Genomic DNA, 22,109 nt, shown 5'->3' with positions numbered 1-22,109 from the left:
GGTGTAGCTTCAGGATTTGTCACCCTGTGACATGATAAATAGAAGTCCCTGACTTACAGTTTAAGGAAACAGACTGTGTTTTAGGCTGGATACTGACAATGTCATTCAATGCGTCAGCACATTTGATTCACTGACTCGCGTACTTCCGTGACATCCAACTAACCTGTGGGTTGGAGCATTTAACGTAGACTGGCTGCAGATCAACGTGCAGACACACGACGAAAGAGTGGCGTCCCTCGGCGGTCCCTGCCACGGGGGTCTGCAGCTTGTGGGAGGTGACGGCCAGCGTGGAGGTACAGCCCATGGGCTCCAGCAGGCTCAGGCTGCACTGCTGACCCAGCAGAGTGTACACACTGAACTGACTCAGGCTTATCGTCCACGGAAACGCATCACCTAATGGAGACAGAAATGGGGTGGGGGTTAATCAAAGAAAAAGGGGAGAAGATATGTATATAATAAGTGGGGGGCAAGAGGACAGTAAGACAAGGGGGATCAGGAGAGGAGAGATATACAAGGGTAAAGAGTGAGACAGGAGTGGAGGAATGAGGAAATACAGAGAAAGAGCAGGGAGGCAGATGGAGAAGCAGATTGAGAGAAGCAATGATGTCAGGAAAGGAAAAGTGGGAGAGGAGAGAGTGAGGGCAGAGTTAAAATACAGTGGGCTAAAAATAACCCATGACCACAAATCAATCATAGTCATTATCAAAAGCTCTAAGTCAACTCAATCATCCTTTCCACTGAAGTCTCAACCTTTCAAATCAAAGCCAATTACACGGCGTGCAGCAGCTTTATGGAAAACATGAAAGCGGCTGTGAACGAGGAGTGGTAGTCTTTCCCCGAAATGAGCTTCTGCACCCAGTGAGCAAGGCAGGGATCCCCATCAAAAGACACTAGGAATCAGGGTCTATTCCAAAGCTGTCTGTCTGAGACAAACTGCCTGACGGGAAGCTCTTGATTTAGAGTTGCCCACCCTGGTGGGAGTTGTAGCAGTGAGGGAGGGAGGGAAAGAGTGTGAGAGAGGAAAAGAAAAAAGAATGAGAAAGAGAAATAAAGAGAGAGAGAGGGGGGGGGGGTGGAGAGAGAGAGAGAGAGAGAGAGAGAGAGAGAGAGAGAGAGAGAGAGAGAGAGAGAGAGAGAGAGAGAGAGAGAGAGAGAGAGAAAGAGGGGCAAGCTGAGTTGGGAGCTTGTTCGCTAGCACGGGGCCATGAAGAGCACATTTCCCTCGCGCCGTGGCCAGCACGCTTTGATCCAGAGCATTAAACATGAGAGATGAAGAGCTTTTTCAAAGGAGAGGAATGAATTACTAAAAAGCACGGGTTGTTAATTTTAACGCTAACACTGACAAGGCCGCTGATGTCACTGTTTTTGCTGTCGTTTTGCTTTTTCTCCCTCCGTCCTTCCTGAAACGTGCACATGCCCGCTGCTGATGTCATCTCAGAGCCGGCAGAGAGGGGGAGAGAGAGAGAGAGGGAAAAGAGAAAAAAAATAGAAGGGTGCCTCAAGTCTTTCTTCTTCTGTAGGGTAAATACTGAGCGACAGTCTAAGTGTTAGTTATGTCAACTCCGCCAGGTGTGTAGGCCACATGTGCAAGATCTATCTCTCCAAAGTCTCTCTACTTTAGTTTGTTTGTCTTTTGTCATGGTAAATGAGGACTACTAGGTCATGGGTTTGCTCAGCCTTCCAAAAAGCTCATAATAATAATGAATTCACATGATGGAGCCTATTGCTGTTGGAATAATATCATTAATTTTGCAGTTCAGAATAAAGTTGGCAACTGCCTGCTGTATTAGATCGCTTTAATTTTCTCCTCAGTGAGAAGACCATACCATTATCCAATGGATGTCACAAACATCGTTTTTCATCGTACTGTAGTTCGTATTATTTATTAATTATAATTTTATAGTCATCAATGCAACGCCAGGTAAGCCATTATGCCTCTGTAAGATATGTTGAGATGCAGCACACCTCAGACGACTCTAATCTAATTGGCGGTCAGCGCAATGGGAGAACGTACCTTCCTCCAGGATAGGTCTAGAGACCACGAAGGGGAGCTCTTGCAGGGGTTCCATATACCTGTGCCCAGCGCTGAGGACACTGATCTGGGGAAGGCAGACCACCAGAGTCCCCGGCATGGAGGCCTGACTGTGGTACCAGCTGCGGACCGTTCCCGGAATGTCTCCACAGACGATGGTGCTCGGTGAGGGGAGGCTGTCATTGGGCAGGAACATGCAGCATGACTGCAGCTCCAACTGGAAGACATAGAGAGAGAAGACATTTAGGGTCTATATATCACTGCTGTGACGTGTGGTAGTGGGAACTGGGAAGTGTGACAGGATAGAAAATGCTGGAGAGGAATATAGATAACGTATTCGAAGATCTTATGATTTGTTTGGTGTTTATGGTGACACGCAGAACCCCAATGGGAATTAGCTGAAAGAAGAAGAGTGTTTATGGTATCATGGAGAAATAGAGTCCGCCTCAACAGCATCCAATGAGGTGTCCTTGAGCAAGACAGTAAAAGGCAGTGGTTGCACTGGAAAGACACCAGTGTTGCTGGAAACAAGTAAGTTCAACCAATGTTCCCTAGATAAATAAAAATTAAAACAACTTGTAGTCATCATGCATACTGTTGCTCCACCCCTAAGAGGGTTTGGAATTAATAATTCAGAGCAGATGAAGGGTTGGAGGACTTAAAAACGCATATTTCAGTTTGCTGGGTTTAACAGCTTCACAACAGGCCACACAAGGCATCAGGTCAGTAACCAGTAGCCAGTAAGGACAGGAGCGGTGTTAAACCTGTCTCAGTTGTAATGGTGCTTTGTCTTTCTCCATTAGACTGGGTCTGTACTGATTTACAAGGCCAGTTAACAGGAAGGAGAGGAGAGTATGTGGTCCAAGGGGCAGAAAGCAGGTGCCGTTGGACAGTGTGTGTGTGTGTGTGTGTGTGTGTGTGTGTGTGTGTGTGTGTGTGTGTGTGTGTGTGTGTGCGCGCGTGTGCGGATGTGCGTGTGTGTGTGTGTGTGTGTGTGTGTGTGTGTGCGCGCGTGTGCGGATGTGCGTGTGCGGATGTGCGCGCGTGTGTGTGTGTGTGTGTGTCAGACGGAGAATAAGAACGTCTGGTATCCAGACCTGGGTCTGCATGAAGGTGTCTAGACAGTTTAAGTGTTAAACTGGGGCAACTGAATTGCAATGAGCCCCAGTACTAAACATCTACAGAAATGCTGACAAACTAAAAAACAAATACGCGCATGCATGCACACACACACACACACACACACACACACACACACACACACACACACACACACACACACACACACACACACACACACACACACACACACACACACAGGAAGGCACCCTAACTCTACTTCTCACACTGTTAACACCCCCATCGCCCAGGACGAAGATCTTTGTCCTTTCTATTAGTAACGCCCAAGACGAAGTTGGTCCAAAAGACGAAGTTTATTGATGTGAATACGGATCGCATCGCTCCACAGCCTGGAAGCGCCTGTTGTGCAATCCTCGATGTTGCGCAACAGTGAGACGTCATCGAAAATCTCCCTCCCCTGTTTAGCCGACGACAACGAAAATCTTAAAACGTTAATAACTCGCGATCTAAATCATCCTGTCTTATTATAGAAAATGTGTTAGACGGCCCTCCGCTGTCCAGTCGCTAGTCGCGATAGATTTATTCTTACCTCCCGTTGTTGTCGATCGCCTTTAGAGTGGTGTGGCTAATGTTAGCTGCTACACAACACACATTCACAACAACATCCGGTCCGTCTGTAAAAGTGGTCCTTGTTTATAAATCGACTGGGCGCTATAATGTAATGGATTAAATAACCCTGGGCAATTAAAGTGATAATGGCAGTCAGAGCAAGAGAAATAAGAAGGAGTTTTGAGAGAGGGATAGACAGACAGACTATGAGCAAGAGAGAAGGAGATATGAGTTACACATTTGGTCTCACGCTGCTTCCTCTTTTGATTACTGTTCAAAGCGCCGTTTGAAATGGGAACACTTTCACACACTGACACGTACAGCTTTGGTCCTTTTAAGAGGCTGCCTGCAGGAAGGAAAGCCACTGACGTTGCCTGGTCTGTTGCAGATCTTAGTGGGGTTAAGCTGTAAAGCAGGCAGACGCACGGAAACCTCTGTGACTCTGGCCTGCACCACAGCTAATGCTGTCCTGCTGGACACCTTGGACTCGTCACACTGTCAAAACAGTCCAAATGATTCGGTCCCGTTGGAATGTTTCAGCCACTGTTGCCATATTTAAAATCTATATTTTTTCTTCCAAATAGTAAACAATGTGAGAAAGATAGTTAAGGAAAACAGGGGGCAACATTCAGATATGATTTACTGTAATACAAGGGAAAGTTATTCAAGATGTGGGTGGTTTAAACACTACATCAACTCTAGCCACGCAACAGCATAACTTGGAAACACATAATGACAAATGTGACGTTAACAAACACAGAGAAATATTATACACTTGTACGTCAGCCGCCTCAAATGGATAATTTCAGATTACTGCCACTGTATATGTCAGCATATAAAGCCATTCTACAGTAGGTCTCACTGTATATGTCAGAATATAAAGCCATTCTACAGTAGGTCTCACAGTGTACCTGATGGTTGACAAATTCTGTCTGCAGTGCAGATCAAACTTCAAGGATTTTATACAGTGAAATAGTAAACATTTAAATTGTTGCATGCTGAGAAATCTATCTATCTATCTATCTAGAATAGCTACTAACACAGAGAGAAGAGCAAATGTTGAAGCTGTCGAGGGTACGCACAAAGAAAACATAATATTCTAATAGTCTTGGCCTGTGACTTTGTAATACTTGACTGTTGTTGCCCATGGCAATACATTACCAGGGATGATGTCAGGTTTAAGACACCGGCCACATGACAGAGTCATATGCTAACAACAGTAAGATAACATCTCACAGATGACAACAGAGGAAAAAGGTTCCACATCTGAATGGCATTTACCAGGGCATAGCGACCGCTGTTTCTGCGTGTTTACAGTGTGCCCAAAAATGGTTTTAAATGCTTCAAAGACCCTGCATACTGTACTGTAACGTAATGGAAAAACAAATACATCAGCCCTAAATTTGGGTAATAGAAAACTAATATCTGGGCTTTTAGAGTCCCCCGTCCCCCCTCCCCTTTTGGCCACAGCTAAAAAACATAGAAACAAACACAGTGTAATTCACAGTGGCAACTGTGCATGAGTCCATCCGAGGGTGATGGCAGTTGACGCGTGGATAAAGCAATATTTGCTTTTCTCCTGGGTGAGGGAGTTTAGGTCAGTGATGTAGAGAGGAACAGCACTGGGCTGGGCATTCCCACACACTGGGTAGACATCAGAGGCTGTGGATATCTGACCCCATAATCAACTAGTCTCATAGGACGCAACACTGCTGTGCACTCGCAACCACTTTAGAAAAGACGAGGGGGGAGTAAGGGTAGGCTATCATTCGCTACTAGTGCAGCAAATGTAGCCTTATCTGTTCTCAAGACACAGCCAGAGTTTTCATATTGTTACATTTGTGAAGAAAAAAAAAGAGCATTTGTACGTGGGTGGGCACTGGGCAGAGCGGGAGACTCAGAGAAACCTGCATCACTCAACATTGTGCAGCAAACATCATCGATCAACATCGGTTTTTTTATGGAAGCCATTAGAAGTGACCACCACGTATGGAGTGATCATCCAACATCTAAACGGAGCAACTGTTCAAAATGGCTGAATCAAATGGGGAGTGGCTGCAGCTCTGTGTTCTTTGGTGGAGGAATCTGAAGCATCCAACCCACTGAGGACTGGCAGGTTTCTCCTCCACCCTGTGCTCTGGTCCACCACTAATACAGTAGGCCAATAGTACATGGTTTACCTCACACACCTCTCCAAGGCTTCCAGTCTGTGGTCTCATGGCTCAACAGTGATACGCATGCACGCACGCACACACATACAAAACAACCCTCAACAGTGTCTCCTCTGCCCAACCACCTCTCTGTCCCTCCCTCCTACCCTCAAGTCATCCCTCCCACCACTGATGACAGGGTGTTTGTGTCCGGTCCTTGTACTGTACCATGACCGTGCATCCACTCAGCATGGAAGGTCTGTGTAGTCATGACACTACTGGAGCAGAGATGAGGAGAGAGGGGAAAGAGGCAGAAGAGAATCGACAAGAGGGGGAGCAGAGTGAAGGAGTAGAGAGATAGAGGAGAGAAGGAAGGAGAGGGGAGATAAAGATGGAGAAGAGGGAAGGAGAGAGTGCACAGAGGATATGAAGGGGTGGAGGAGAGTGAAAGAGGGGGGATGATAGAAAGGGAACAGAGGGAAGGAGAGGGGGGACAGAGGAAAGGAGGAGAGGGAAAGGAGTGGGATGGAGGGAGAGGGAGCAGAGTGAAGGAGGGTGGGAGGAGAGGGAAGAAGAGAGAGGGAGCAACGGGGAGGAGAGAAAGAGAACAGAAAGGAGAGGGTGGAGCAGAGGAAAGGAGGGGGGAAAGTGAGAGAGTGGGGAGAGAGCGTAGAGGAAAGGAAAGGAGGTAGGGAGTAGGGGCAAAGAGAGAGGAAGGAGAGTGGAGAATATGGAGGGAGGAGAAGGAAAACGAGAGGGAGGAAGTGGAGAGAGAAAGTGAGCAGAGAGAAGGAGAGAGGCAGTAGAGGGAAGGAGAGAAGGAGGTGAGGGAAGGACAGATGGGGATTGAGAGGGCAAAGGAACAAAGGGGATGATTACAGGGAAAGAGAGGTGGGCTGTATATGGAGAGAGACAGGGGAAGGGAAGGACAGGGAGCACAGGAAAGGAATGATGGAGTAAAATGAATCAGAAAGGAAGGAGAGAGGGGAGAGGGCTGGACTGAAGGAGAGATGAGATGAGCAGCAGACCAAAGGGGGAGTGGAGAAGGAAGCAGGGAGGAGCAGAGGTGATCAGAGGAGAGGAGAGGAGACAGCACAGCAGATGGGAACAGGAGGAGAATGCAGGGTCTGTGTTTAGGGTGACGCTGAGGGCTTAGGGTTTCACACGCGCTGCACAAGGATTGACAGGCTCTCAGAGGTTACACAACATACTGGAAAAAAGAGTTGTGTGCCGTGCATGTGTGTGCGTGTGTGTGCGTGTGTGTTAGTCCACTGCTTCAGGGGTAAGAGTTCAGCTGAGGTTCTGCGGGGTCGTGGTTGGAATTCTCCACAATTGTGTTTAACAGCTCTGTAACAGGCCAATAAACACTGCATTGGAAGCAGTTAGCCTTTGTGGACAATGTCCCCTACTGTGAGCTGACAGGTGTGCCAGGTGTGTGTATGAGTGCATGGGGTTTCATGTGTGTGAATGTATGTTTTGACATATAGAGCGTGTGTGTGTGTGTGTGTGTGTGTGTGTGTGTGTGTGTGTGTGTGTGTGTGTGTGTGTGTGTGTGTGCATGCCAGCAAGCATGTGTAATGTCTTGCTATAGAAAACTGACAGGTATGCCAGGTGGACCTAAAACTTGGTTTGTTCTGTCACATGCTTGGGTGGCAAAGGTTCATATTTGCACTGTGTTACTCACAAGCCAACAGTGCAGTGAGCCAAACTATATTTTTATCCCTAATAGGATAGTGGAATGTTCTTTTTTTTGCCCGTTGGGGTAAACTTGTGGAAAGCCAGCTGTTCCAAGTGCAGCAGCAGGAAAATTTCACATAGAAATGGGCACAAATAATAAAGCCAGTAGTGTAATTATAGTGTGGAATATCTGTTACACAACTTTACCCTCTGTGGGGTTCAGGTCAATGTGGAATAAAACCAGAGAGAGAAAAATGACAGACAGACACCCTATGATGAGAACTGCTGGGGTACTATAAAATATAATAAACACCGTACAAATAAATAAATACAGGATGCAGGAATAAACGTGTGTGTGTGTGTGTGTGTGTGTGTGTGTGTGTGTGTGTGTGTGACTGTGTGTGCGCCCGCGCATGCATGCGTGCGTGTGTGCAAGTGAGTAAAATAAAGAAACAGATATATGTTTTTTGGCGTTTCCACATATCTGCTGAAGAATAGGAACATTACTTAATTGGTTCACTTGTGAGTTGTGACAGGCAAACTCAGTATATAGGAAATGAGGAGTGAGGACGAGAGAGTCCGGTTCTTTGATGACATCATATCCTGTCAAAGTGAAACCTAATCCTGTAAAACAGCAAATGGGTTAACTGGAGCACCTCTCCAGTTACAGTCCCCACCACTGAATAATACTCTGTGTGTGTGTGTGTGTGTGTGTGTGTGTGTGTGTGTGTGTGTGTGTGTGTGTGTGTGTGTGTGTGTGTGTGTGTGTGTGTGTGTGTGTGTGTGTGTGCGCGCGCGCGTGCGCGCGTGTGTTTTCGGGGGCAGGGACCATCAGTCACAGCACACTCTATTAATACACTTCAATAACAAAGGAAACACGTTCCAATTTCGACCAGGAAATCTGCATTGAAGAAAGAAAAAGTAGGCAAATCCAGTCCTTATGGGCCTGCACGTGCCAGCTTATACTATGCAAACACACACGCACACACACACACACACACACACACACACACACACACACATTTACACATATACAAACACACATTCACAAAGGTCCACATACACAGATCATATTTCCTCCCCACCCCTTGTGATTGTACAGTCATCGGTCATCTAGAGAATAAAAGCCCATTTTGCAAAGGCAAAAAAATCAAATAGAAAAAGGTCCTGGCGCTCAGCCAAGACACCTGAATTAACATCCCTCCTGCTTCTTCAAACAAGTGCTGTGAACCCCCTCCTCTTTTTAATATCCTCACAGAGAGCAGCCTCTGTGCTTAACACTTCCTGTGAAGGATGGCACCTGCAACAGCAAAGAACACCCCTGGATGTATGAGAGAGGGGGGGGTGCCCTATACTCTGCTGCAAAGAACACCCCTGGATGTATGAGAGAGAGAGAGGGAGAGAGAGGGGGGGTGCCCTATACTCTGCTGCAAAGAACACCCCTGGATGTATGAGAGAGAGAGAGAGAGAGAGAGGGGGGGTGCCCTATACTCTGCTGCAAAGAACACCCCTGGATGTATGAGAGAGAGAGAGAGAGAGAGAGGGGGGGTGCCCTATACTCTGCTGCAAAGAACACCCCTGGATGTATGAGAGAGGGGGGGGGGTGCCCTATACTCTGCTGCAAAGAACACCCCTGGATGTATGAGAGAGAGAGAGGGGGGGGGTGTCCTATACTCTGCTGCAAAGAACACCCCTGGATGTATGAGAGAGGGGGGGGGGTGCCCTATACTCTGCTGCAAAGAACACCCCTGGATGTATGAGAGAGAGAGAGGGGGGGGTATCCTATACTCTGCTGCAAAGAACACCCCTGGATGTATGAGAGAGGGGGGGGGGTGCCCTATACTCTGCTGCAAAGAACACCCCTGGATGTATGAGAGAGAGAGAGGGGGGGGTGCCCTATACTCTGCTGCAAAGAACACCCCAGGATGTATGAGAGAGAGAGGGGGGGGGGTGTCCTATACTCTGCTGCAAAGAACACCCCAGGATGTATGAGAGAGAGAGAGGGGGGGGGTATCCTATACTCTGCTGCAAAGAACACCCCTGGATGTATGAGAGAGAGAGGGGGGGTGTCCTATACTCTGCTGCAAAGAACACCCCTGGATGTATGAGAGAGAGAGAGAGAGGGGGGGTGTCCTATACTCTGCTGCAAAGAACACCCCAGGATGTATGAGAGAGAGGGGGGGGGGTGTCCTATACTCTGCTGCAAAGAACACCCCAGGATGTATGAGAGAGAGAGAGGGGGGGGGTATCCTATACTCTGCTGCAAAGAACACCCCTGGATGTATGAGAGAGAGAGGGGGGGGGGTGCCCTATACTCTGCTGCAAAGAACACCCCTGGATGTATGAGAGAGAGAGAGAGAGGGGGGGTGTCCTATACTCTGCTGCAAAGAACACCCCAGGATGTATGAGAGAGAGGGGGGGGGGTGTCCTATACTCTGCTGCAAAGAACACCCCAGGATGTATGAGAGAGAGAGAGGGGGGGGGTATCCTATACTCTGCTGCAAAGAACACCCCTGGATGTATGAGAGAGAGAGGGGGGGGGGTGCCCTATACTCTGCTGCAAAGAACACCCCAGGATGTATGAGAGAGAGGGGGGGGGGGTGTCCTATACTCTGCTGCAAAGAACACCCCAGGATGTATGAGAGAGAGAGAGAGGGGGGGGGTATCCTATACTCTGCTGCAAAGAACACCCCTGGATGTATGAGAGAGAGAGAGGGGGGGGGGTATCCTATACTCTGCTGCAAAGAACACCCCTGGATGTATGAGAGAGAGAGAGAGGGGGGGGGGTATCCTATACTCTGCTGCAAAGAACACCCCTGGATGTATGAGAGAGAGGGGGGGGGGTGCCCTATACTCTGCTGCAAAGAACACCCCAGGATGTATGAGAGAGAGAGAGGGGGGGGTGCCCTATACTCTGCTGCAAAGAACACCCCTGGACGTATGAGAGAGAGGGGGGGGGGGGGGGTGCCCTATACTCTGCTGCAAAGAACACCCCTGGATGTATGAGAGAGAGGGGGGGGGGGGTATCCTATACTCTGCTGCAAAGAACACCCCTGGATGTATGAGAGAGAGGGGGGGGGGGGTATCCTATACTCTGCTGCAAAGAACACCCCTGGATGTATGAGAGAGAGGGGGGGGGGGTGTCCTATACTCTGCTGCAAAGAACACCCCTGGATGTATGAGAGAGAGGGGGGGGGGGGGTATCCTATACTCTGCTGCAAAGAACACCCCTGGATGTATGAGAGAGAGGGGGGGGTGCCCTATACTCTGCTGGCTATTGATGTACTTCTGTAGTTCAGTACCACTCGCCTGCTGTCTAAGCATCCCTTCTGTTTCACATAAGTAACCTATAGGCCTCTTCAACGGCTGGACTGACTGCTGGACGGATGGATGTTTTATACAGGGAAGTAGAGACTGATAATCAGAATGTGTGATCAGTGTGATCAGTGTGCGGGCGTGCGTTACACCCCTAATACAAATTGATAGAGAAGAAAAAAATAAGAGACTGAGACTGCACACACAGACAGACAGACACAGTCAGACTAGCTGGGAATAGCACAGAGCTCTATGTAAGATAAGAGCAGACTGTGCCTCTTGCATACTCTTTGATCAGCACTCCAAAATCTCTTCATGAATGTAAGTCTAAATGTACATGCTGACAAATAGAGGATACTGAAGAAAAACTAAATAAGGCCAGCAGAATGAGAAAGGCCAGTGGCTTTGAGTGACAGCCTAGTTATTTAGTAGGTGACCAATGCTTATCCTTGGACTTAGTTCCTGATCCCTTCTTCTCGGGCCTTCAGAACGCGCCAGTATCTCCTCTTACACTTTGATCTCCTACAATCACTCACGCACTAATTCAATATGGATGGTGGATCAGGAAGCTAGCAGCACATGCTGTTGGGGAGTAAATAAATACTACCAAAAAGGGACAGAAATAGGAAAAAGAAAAGAAAGAAAGGCTGAAACATATCCATTTGGAGGGTATTCTGATTAAATGGTAGGGTTGCCTGAAAACAAATTTCTTTCTTCCGCTATTTGTTCCTTCTCATCTCCTCTTGGCCTAACATCACAGAGATCTAAATATGGAGCTTGTTTCATTTTTCTTTTCACATTTCTTTTTTTTCTCCTTTTTAGCAGAAGTTCTGCTCAGCTTTATTCCTGATCAGCTCCTCGCTCTATCAGACAGTATGCTCTAGATCCAGCCACATGTGCAGACCCTGTTTCAAATCTTTCAGTCTTAATAATATCTCCCTTGCTCAAAAACCTCCCCCTCTGAGTTGCATTGGAAGTGCATGATCTGTCCTGTGTAGCGTTTCTCCCCGGAGTGGAAGGAGAAGGCGGTTTATCTGGTTCCAGCAGCGCAGGTTCTAATAGAGAGGAAGCGGAGGGCCAAACAGACCCATGGTTTAAAGGCCGGGGCCATGTGGAAATGGCCAATATAACCACAGGAGGCTCTTAGGATCCTCCCGGCCTCGCCAGTAAATGACAGACCAGTAAGTTAGAACAGGGACGGCCGGCCTACCCTGACGAATGATGGATATATCACAGCAAAAATGACTAAACAAGAATATAGTTTCCATTGCTGATTATGATAATGACAGGATACAGGCTGCACAGTCTGAAGAGAAACAGGTAACAAAGACTTCATGCTTGGGAAGAGGAATTTACAACTTTATTTGCTTGATTGTCTGGGTTTTTGAACAGGCAAGCTGGACAAATGAGTTTAAAAGCCAACAAGTAATGCATCCAAGACCCTCATGATCAAATTGCGTGGTTCGGAGTAAAGTTCCTCATAGTGTATCTACACCCTTACACATGACCTGTAAGCAGGAATTGGAATAATGAGTAAATTTGGAGGAAAGGGGAAAAAGAAGGAAATTTTATTTTATTAACATTTTATTGAATGTCAATGTTTCAAGAAATTGCAATCTTATTTTGTTTAAATTAATATTTTGTTTTTCTGTTTGATTTCAGTTAAGTTATAGTTAGTAGTAGTAGTTGGTAGTTAGAATAAGTTGTTTTAGTTTTAGAAATGGACTACTTTTTATGTAGTTTTACTATTAGTTATAGGTATACTGAGGAAAACCTTGATTAATAGAAGCTGAAAAGGATAGGATGAAAGAATTGCATGACATCAGCAATGATGTTACATAGTTTTAGTTAGTATTGCATTGTTCAGTTTAGTATGGTTTATAGTTTAGTTTATTACTCGTAATGACATCCTGACCAAGAACTGTGAGCAGAGTGGACTATTATTTTATATTCTAACACTTCCTTTCTTCACAGCTTAGCTGACAGACAACCCCTCTGTAACACCAGATCATTATGACAGCACTTAAATATAATCTGTGTCCCTCTTGTCTAATCTGGACCCAGGCAATGAAATACACAGTCCGACCTTTGCCTCCTGCCTCTGCGGTTATATCCGCTGTTTGGCCCGTTGTTTTCACATCGCAGCAGGGAGGCTTGAACTCATGGAGGCCCCAGCCGTGTGCTCAGGCCTCGGTGCAGTACTGTGAACCTGCAAGGCCAGGATCACTTCTCCATGGAACGACCAAACAACACGTGAACTATCACTCACTCACACATGCACACTTAGTGATACACACACACACTTCTCTCTCTGTCTACGCTCTACACAATATCACTCTTGCACATTCGCTCACATGCGTGCCCGCCGGCGGCCACGCGCACACGCACACACACACACACACACACACACGCCACAAGACACAGGAAATCACCCAGAGATAGGGAGAGGAAATTAGAAACACCCTCCCAGCATCCCTGGTGAAAACATTTGCAACTCTGGAGCAGAGAAATCTCACTGGAGGGATCCACAGCGAACGGAAAACACATCCCTTTGTTTTTAAAAACCTGATACCTCTCCAAATGTAATCTTCCTGTGCCTGCACCGGACGGGACACTCTCTCTTTCCTGCACGGCCGTCTGGATGAACAGAAGGTCCATAGAACAAGTCCTCCAACCTCATCCCCCTCTCCTGACACCCCACCCACTGTTAACCTCCTACCCCTGTCCCTCTGCACACCCAACCCACCAGCATTTTCATCTCTGTGCGAAAAACAGGTTCGGAACAGAGGGTGTAATAGTGTAAATAATGTCTCCCCATACATCAGGGAGATTAATGTGTGTATGTGTGTGTGGCGGCGTGCAGAGGCTTACTGCGGCACACAGTCATACACACGTTGGTGCGGCTGCTGCAACCTCAGCAGGAATCTCTGCTTCCCTGGATGTCAATGAGGCAGGCTTTTAAGAGTGATCCCTCTGACAACAAATAGGCTAGGTCTCACCCACACCACCACCACAAGCAATAAGCCAGTGGCCTGGCAGAGCAGCACAGCCAGGCAGCCAGCCATCCCTGTGGCCCTGCATTCCTCTCCCCTAACACTGCTTACAGAAGCTGACAAGCACTGGAGGTCTCCCTGGCCAAGGTGGAAATCTGCAAAAATAAACGCTTTAGGTGACATGAAGGCTTTGTTTGTTTCTGCTAGCCCCGGCTGTTTGTGTTAGCGCGGTGGGTTAATTGCGGCTTTGATCGCTGCGTTTATTGATCCAACACTGGCCTTAGGAGTGTGGCTGGCCTGCCCTGCCTCCCCTAACCCATCAACAAGCCCCAGTCCGGGGAGCTACTACAGATGGGTCACAGGGGTGGCTGTGCTAAAGGGCTGGGTTAGGTGAGAGCTGCATGCCATGGTGGGGATAGGCCTGGGAGGCCGGGGAAATTACTGGGCTTGTTGCTAGTGTCTAATTTGAGCTGCAGTATAGGAGGGGCAGGGATAGGGTATGTTGGACGGATCGAGGATTAAAATATGACTGCAGACTGTTATTATAGCTACAATTATTATTTATTACTGTTATAGTACAGTTATTTGTGTCTCCATCCCTCTCCATCTCTTCCTCCAACACGGTCAAGGCAGATAGATGGCAGTCCACCATAGAGACTGGTTCTGCTCAAGGTTTCTTTCAGTTAAAGTGGAGTTTTTCCTTGCCACTGTCGCCGAATGCTTGCAGGGCCATAAAACGTTGGGTCTCTACTGTATATGTAAACTGTCATACTGAGACAACTTGTTGTGATTCAGCAAATTAATTGAATTGGACATATTCTGACAAAAAGAGTGTGGTTGTGGAATGGTCAGTTAGGGGTGGACTGAGCTATAGCATAAACTGAAATTTGGAATAAGCTACAGTATCAATCAATCAATCAATCAATGAGTATGCTTTTGAGTGTCCAAAAGCACACTCAAAACCAACCTTTTCACACTGGCTTTCCCTACATAACCACCCCCCCCCCTCCCCCCCCCCCCCCCCCACACACACACACACACACACACACACACACACACACACACCCTTCTTGTTTGTCCACTTTTTATTTAGATTTCTAGTTTTTAACCTTTTAACTAGTTTTCTAATAAAATTGTTTTTACTTCTGTTCTGCAAAGCGAATTTGGGTACCTAGAAAAGCACTATATACATCGTATATATTATTACTTACGCAAGCAGAGCGTGCAAGTTTTATTTTATTTTAGGTTTTATTTTTCAATCCACAATGGACTCCACCAAAAAAGACGTACTGTAGGCCTTTTGATAATTGTGGACAGTCTTGGAAAAGTAAACTGATGAAGGTGGCCAAATATGGGCCTTAACAGAATTTGATATTACCTGATTAGATATGGTTTGACGACCTGTGTTTGGCTTGATGGCCTGTGCTTGGCTTGGCTTTATTCTCGCACCCCAGACTAATGGTGAATGATACAAAACTGTTAACCTGGTCCAACTCCAGATACGTCATACGAGACACGTTTTGAGGATCAGGGTTAAATGTGGTACATTATTGCACCTGGTTAGAACATCCAGATTTTGAAAATGTGGCTGCTGTGACAATTCAGAAGTTAGTTATTGGATCATGAAACATGTATTGTTTCAGTCTTTCCAGTGTAAAGAATGAGGCTCAGGCTCCTGGGGTCTCAGTGGTTCTAGACACCAGGGAATCTCTTGAAGAACTTTTCCGCTCCAACAACCCAGCATAGGGTCAGTGTGTCAGAGTGTTGCCACGGCAGCAGATTCAAATGCAAAAAAATAAAAGATTGTGCAGGCCTCTGGCCACACATACATACATACACTGTGCTGCACGCACACGCAAGCGTCCTTCCACTCATGTACGCACGCACACACACACACGCGCGTGCACACGCACAAATCCTCCGTTGCTATATCACAATAAACAGCTAATAACACTTTCTGTTATATTTTTTTTATATTTTTGGGTTTTGATTTGGATCAGGCAACACCAGAGAGTTACTATGTAATCAGCAGAGAATGTGCAGTCTGTATCTCCCTCTTTCTGTAAATGGTAAATGGTGCATTTATATAGCGCCTTATAGATTGTGCATTACATTCACCCATTCACACGCACATTCATACAGTGTACATTCTGTACACCAATGGTGGCGGAAACCATGCAAGGCACCAACCAGCACATCAGGAGAAATTAGGGGTTCAGTCAGTGTCTTGCTCAAGGACACTTCGACACTTAATCTGGGGGAGCCCGGGTTCGAACTGGCAACCTTGCGGTTACCATCCAGCCACTCTACCCCTGAGCCACCGCTGCCCCTTTCTGTCTTCTATTCACCTTTAACCACTTAAACCCTATACTTCATTGACCAGGGCCTTATATTACCCCCCCTCCTGTTTTCACTCTACACTAAATATCCTTGCCAAAAATACCAGATATAAAAGCTGAGTCAAAACGTGTCGCATTGCAATTTGTTGCTTGCAGATCAGCTATATTTGACGAATGTTCGCCTCCAGAATATGGACGCTAGGGTGCATGTGGTTATGTCCCCATTGTTTTGCCTCTGGCGTATTGAGGGGATATCTGACTTACTAATGTTGGGTGACAGACAGGAGGGACAGTGTGGGGGTTATGCCCTTGATGTTAACCTCTCTGTGTTTTCACCACAGCCATTCTGCACTTAGCTCTCCATTAGACGACCGGGAACCGCGAGCTATAATAAAAGACTATTCCTTTTCTGTGCTCTTAAACATAAACACCACATCATGTCATTTCCCATTTGTGCCACTTAGGCTCTGTTGGAGCACATACACTTTCAGTTCAACCACAGTTTGGCTGCGGCCTGACCCAAAACACTGGCTAGCCAGGCCTGGGCTGCAGTCCAACTAGGTGTGCCGTCACACCACCAGTCCTCTGAGGCAAGCTCAATGTTTTTGGAGGGTGGGATATTTTACCTCTACACACAAATGTTAAAAAAATGCTCATGACAACAATAAGATGGGGTTTAATAACAGCATGGCCCCCATGAGGATCTCAGACTTCACGTGGTCAGTCTGACAGTCATCTACAGGTATGACGTATATCTTTGACGTATGACTCCATGTTTGGGCAAAGTTTCAGCCCGATCCGACCGGCATTCACATCCATTATGAAATAAAAGTTAAATATTTAAAAAATATATATAAAACATCTGTGAAAAGACAAATGCATTGGAGGTACTTCGTTGACCTACTGGCAGCATGCAACATATTTGGCACTGATCTTTCCAGCGGCTTACAAGGTTAGACAAGGACAGAGAGATGCACGCACGCACGCACGCACGCACGCACGCACACACACACACACACACGCACACGCACACGCACACGCACACGCACACGCACACACACACACACACACACACACACACACCCATTTTAGACAGCTCACCTCCTACAGAGCCACAACTTAAAAATAATAATACAAAAATTACACTCGTAATTACACTTAGATCATCACATCCTGGCGAATCACTTTTGGTGTCCTCACTTTTCTGTCCTCACTTTTTAAGCCCTCGGCCAATCAAATCATCGCTATGGGGTACACACGCACACTCAAAGCTGGGCATAGGTTGGGCTAGCGTCCCTCAAAAAGGGGATTCTGCCTTCGGAAGGCTGCATTAACACCCTGAGCAGCATAAACGGAGTTCTCCGTCCTATATCAAATAGTAACGCTCAACGCTCAGAACAGAGATTAATAAAAGGACGGAACTTTATTGATATCAAAACCGAGCGCATCGCTCCACAGGCTGGGAGCGCCTGTTGGGCAACATTCAATGTCATTTCCGGTTGGGACGTCATCCAAAATGTTCCCCTCCCTTTTAGCGGATGAGACCAAAAATCTTGAATAACTCTTGAACTAAATCAATCCGTCCAATTCTAATCAAAGATTATGTTTTAGACGGCCCATCGTGGTCCCGTCGCAAGTCGCGTTAGAATGAATCATACCTCCTGTTGTTGTTGATCGCCTCGGGAGTGTTTTGGCTACTAGTTCAGGTACATTCGGGATGGCGCATCGCTAAATGTGCTCCGTTGCTGCAAATCACTGGGTGCTCTGATTTAATGGTCCTAAATACCCCGGGCGTTCGTGGTGTTAAAAGGGTGTGCTGTATAGTGGTCTGTATGGTGCACCTTTTCCCATCAGGTTATACGTGCCGTGTTGGCACCTCTGAGGACACCTCTACTGTGCTCTGACTGTGGCAGACAGGGGAACAGTGAGGTTGGTTATTTGGAACAACTGCAGATAATTCATACAGTATACCTGCGGCTGCACCGTCATGGTCCGCAGGGAAACCCGGTGCTTTAAGTGGCGCAAAATGGAGGTTGTAATTGTGACAATTCCAAGATGTGACAAAGATAGGGAGGGTTTCTTGGGGGGGGGGGGGGGGGGGGGGGCAAGATAGAAGGATAGAGGGAGGGGGCAAAGGATGAAGTAATGGGCCTGCACTAGGCAGGCGCTCCAGCCGGAGGTCAGAGCCTGTTCATGGAAACCATCTGGCCTACTCCTTCGTAGCGCCACACACACACACACACACACACACACACACACACACACACACACACACACACACACACACACACACACACACACACACACACACACACACACACACACACGACACACACCCCTTCACACTTTCCCCATTTTTGTGTCTTTCTCTCCCCCGACGTCTTCCCCCTCTCCTTTCCATGTCTTTACCTTTTCTACCCCCTTCCCCACTTCTCTTTCTCCTCTTACTCTCTCTTCTCAAAAAAATGTCCTATTCATTAATGCATGGCAGCTGCGGGGAGCAACGTTACTTCATTTTTCCATGGCAACGGGCTCTCTGTTTCAGGGGATCCCGTTTCAGTTTTGGTAGCAACGTGCTGCTCTGCCAGCGCTGAACACATTCATGTGTTAAATACAAGGAATTATTGCAAAATTCCTGAAATAGAATCAGCGTCCTGTTCACTTGTGATTATTATCAGAGTGTCCAGAGAGAGAGAGAGCACGGGTGTCCTTATAGGAGGAGGAGGAAGAGGGGGATAAAGAGATGAAGGGTGACAATGAAAAGGAGGATGATGGGGGAGGAATGGTGAGGAACAGGGGTGAGAGAAGGAGGGGTGGAAGGGGTGAGGAGAATGACTTGGTGATGTGTGAGATGTATTAAAAGAGCAACAAACAGAAAAGAGAGGGAGTAAGGCAGGGGGAGAGGGGGAAGATGAAGGTCAGAACTCCAAGGTTGAGGGCAAGTGGCCATCTCAGGACATGCCAGGCCACACTGGCCCCGGGTGACAATTACACCCCTTGCCCTTCAGGCATAACCTGAAGTGACTACTAAAATAACACCACCTACGCAATATTACAGGCCCGCATGACCATGGAACCAGCTGTCTCTTTAGGAAAAACATACAGTCCTCTTTGCCTGGCTTTCCCTCCGCTATGACCGCAGCGCTGATCATATGTGCTGTGTCTGTAATGGTCCAGCAGACTGCATCACTGCAGGCCTGGGAGCCTCAGCTTGGATGCTATGTGGCTATTACCTCACCGGGCCTGTTGCAATGGTGTGGGAAAGACATTGGCTCCTGCTGCTCTCTCTATATTTCTTCCTCACTCCTGTCTCTCTTTCAAGACCCTCACGCTCTCGCTGTCTGTCCGTCTCTCTGTCTTTCATGAGAAGTCTCTGAACTGGTGAACTACCGTTTAAGCGGAGAGCGGGACCTCCTGTCCCCCCAAGCAGCGATTCTCACAGCCGAGTGTGTAAACTGATCCATTTCTCTCCCTCTTTCTGTGTGAGCCGGCCCGCTTGTCTGGTTTCGACATTAGCCATCCATCTGTCTTTATCATTGACGGCTCCTCTAACAAAATAAAGGAAGCTCTCTAATGGTTTTGGACAGGTCGCAATTAATGTTCCCTTCCATTTTCATTACTTGGTGAAAATCACCTATCTTTCCTACAGAGGTAATGGGACTTCAGGAAAAAGAGAGGCAGACATAGAGAGATAAAAATGCACTGAGCCTGAAGTCATGGAGCTTATAACTAAAGCTCAAAAAACTGTTGCTGGGTTTGCTTGAGACAGTCAGCCACAGATAGAGTGTGATACTCATGGCTCCAGAAAATAATCTGCTTTAACCACATATGACAGGTCATCACTAGGAATCAGTGCTAACCATGTCTGTCACAGAAAGAAAGACAAACCCAAACTACCATGAAAAGGATAATTTTATATTACAAAGCTACAAATTGGTTTGTGATGTGTATGACATTGTACAAGATACATTTAAAAATCACACCCGTGTGAACTGAGTGGTGCAACTCCCCCCCCCCCTTCTTTCTCTCTCTCTCTCTCTCTATCTCTCTCTCTCATTAGCAGGCAACAGTGCAGCACTATCTCCCTCTCTGTTTCTGGCACAACAGCGCCCCTACTGGTACTAATAGTCATACTGGTGCTCATTAACGTCACATAGATAGGTGAACACGGACATTGCTGTTCCTTAGAGTGGTTGCACCACTCAAAAATAGTCTAATGAAATGTGCAGCAAAGGAGGGTAGTTTGGGCCATAATTGTGAGATCCATTTATGTGTGGCCTAAGATATTAAGGCAATATTTTAAATGGATGGAAAGCATGTGATACAAATCCAGAGATTGTCCATGATTCATAAGTCAGTCGTATACTATGACTATACTGTATATTTGTCAGGTGAAACGTACAGTAAATACAAAAAAGGTAGGACCGCTTAGGAGCATGACATACTCCAGTGACACGGTATGGACAAAGCATCTGGGACACAGAGAGATAGATTACATTTACATAATCCCAGGCTATCAGAAGTTCCCCATAAACAACCACCTCGGGCCCGAAATGGGATCAGCAGCAACAATAAATTGTAATCTTTCGGGTTTTTTTCTCCCTCCCTTTCTTACTCCTCTCTCCACCGAAAAACGACGGAAAGAAACCAAGCGTGCCAAATTGGGCACATGTGCAGCAGAAGTGTGAGCCATTAGGTATTCTGTTTACACCGCACTAAAATAAATGGAGTGGTTTAAGTTTGGGGATCTCCAAGTCCTGGGGTACCAGCTGTCGGTTCGGTCGGTTTGGTCCGCTTCCACTCCCATGTCAACAGGACGGCATGTTTCCTAATTGCTGCCTCAGTGCACGGTGTGGTCCCAGTCACAGAGCTGAAGGGGACAGAGGGAAGTGGAGGCAATGACGGGCCCAGCAAACTATTATAGGCTTGAGTTAAGTTCTGTGGAAGTACTGTAAACAACTCAGTGGGCTGACATGGGGCTCACGGCTGTAGAGCATTACATCAATCCCTGTGCACCGTGCCTTCTCCTCTCTTCTGCAGCTTTGGAATGAGAACAGTTCAGCCGGTCCTGGCAAAGACCACTCATGGTCCCCCAAAGCCAGTGCCGTGGTTGCTGGGAGTTTGTGCTGGTCGTCTTGATCTCATTTATTCAGAGACCTTGTTGAGAGGAAGCGGCAGCAATTACGGGTCCATCGTTGTGCAGGGGTATGGTTCTAGTCTAGGGGGTTCAAATCCTCCGCAATGCACCCGGCTCGGTCGGACATTCCAATGAACACAATTGGCCATGTTCACGGGAGAGAAGCAGAGTGAAGAGGACAATCTCTATTGCTGTACTAGCGGCTCCTACAGGATGATCAGGGCATCTGTTCAGCAGGGACAATAACAGGGTCGGTAAGCTAGTTCCACCTCCGCATTATGTCTGCATTACTCTGTGTTCCACCTCCGCATTATGTCTGCATTACTCTGCGTTCCACCTCCGCATTATGTCCACATTACTGTGCATTCCACCTCTGCATTAGTGAAGAGAAGCGTCTGCTGTCTTTGTGTGTATTGGAGGAGGAACATGCTTGTCTGTCTACTCCCTCCCGCAACCGTAGGTGTTAGGAATGACGGGGACTACACACGCAGGGATAAATTGGGAATTTGCATAACGACTAAATTACGAATTGGGAAAATAAGAATAATTAATACATTATTTACGAGTTCAGCAAGTACACCACAGGGACACAAGTACTCATATGACACCTTTTTTGTGCATATTTGCCCACATTATGTACATACAGTAGTTGCACGTGCAGAAGCGTGCACACAGAAATATGAAAACGCACACATGGACATGCACCCAAACACACACATTCTCAGACGGCCTTTATCAAGAATAAATCTGTTAGAGACTTGTCATCACTTCCTGATG

General features: G+C 47.0%; 1 protein-coding gene across 2 annotated transcripts in view; it reads right to left on the bottom strand.

Moving 5' to 3' along the window:
• vps13b (vacuolar protein sorting 13 homolog B) overlaps positions 1–22,109 on the bottom strand; it is a 457,445-nt gene that overhangs the window by 234,284 nt on the left and 201,052 nt on the right. For both annotated transcript variants that reach the window (XM_083761686.1, XM_083761685.1), the window contains exons 23-24: positions 2,015–2,249; positions 164–393 (exon numbers count right to left, since the gene is read on the bottom strand). In XM_083761686.1, coding sequence (XP_083617812.1) covers positions 164–393; positions 2,015–2,249 — 465 coding nt within the window. The remainder of the gene's footprint in view (positions 1–163; positions 394–2,014; positions 2,250–22,109) is intronic.

The sequence above is a fragment of the Protomyctophum parallelum genome (assembly GCF_964188405.1).
Source record: "Protomyctophum parallelum genome assembly, chromosome: 3".
In the NCBI taxonomy this organism is placed as follows: Eukaryota; Metazoa; Chordata; class Actinopteri; order Myctophiformes; family Myctophidae; genus Protomyctophum; species Protomyctophum parallelum.
The sequence above is the reverse complement of the archived record's forward strand: the minus strand, read 5'-3'. Positions and strand labels throughout refer to the sequence as shown.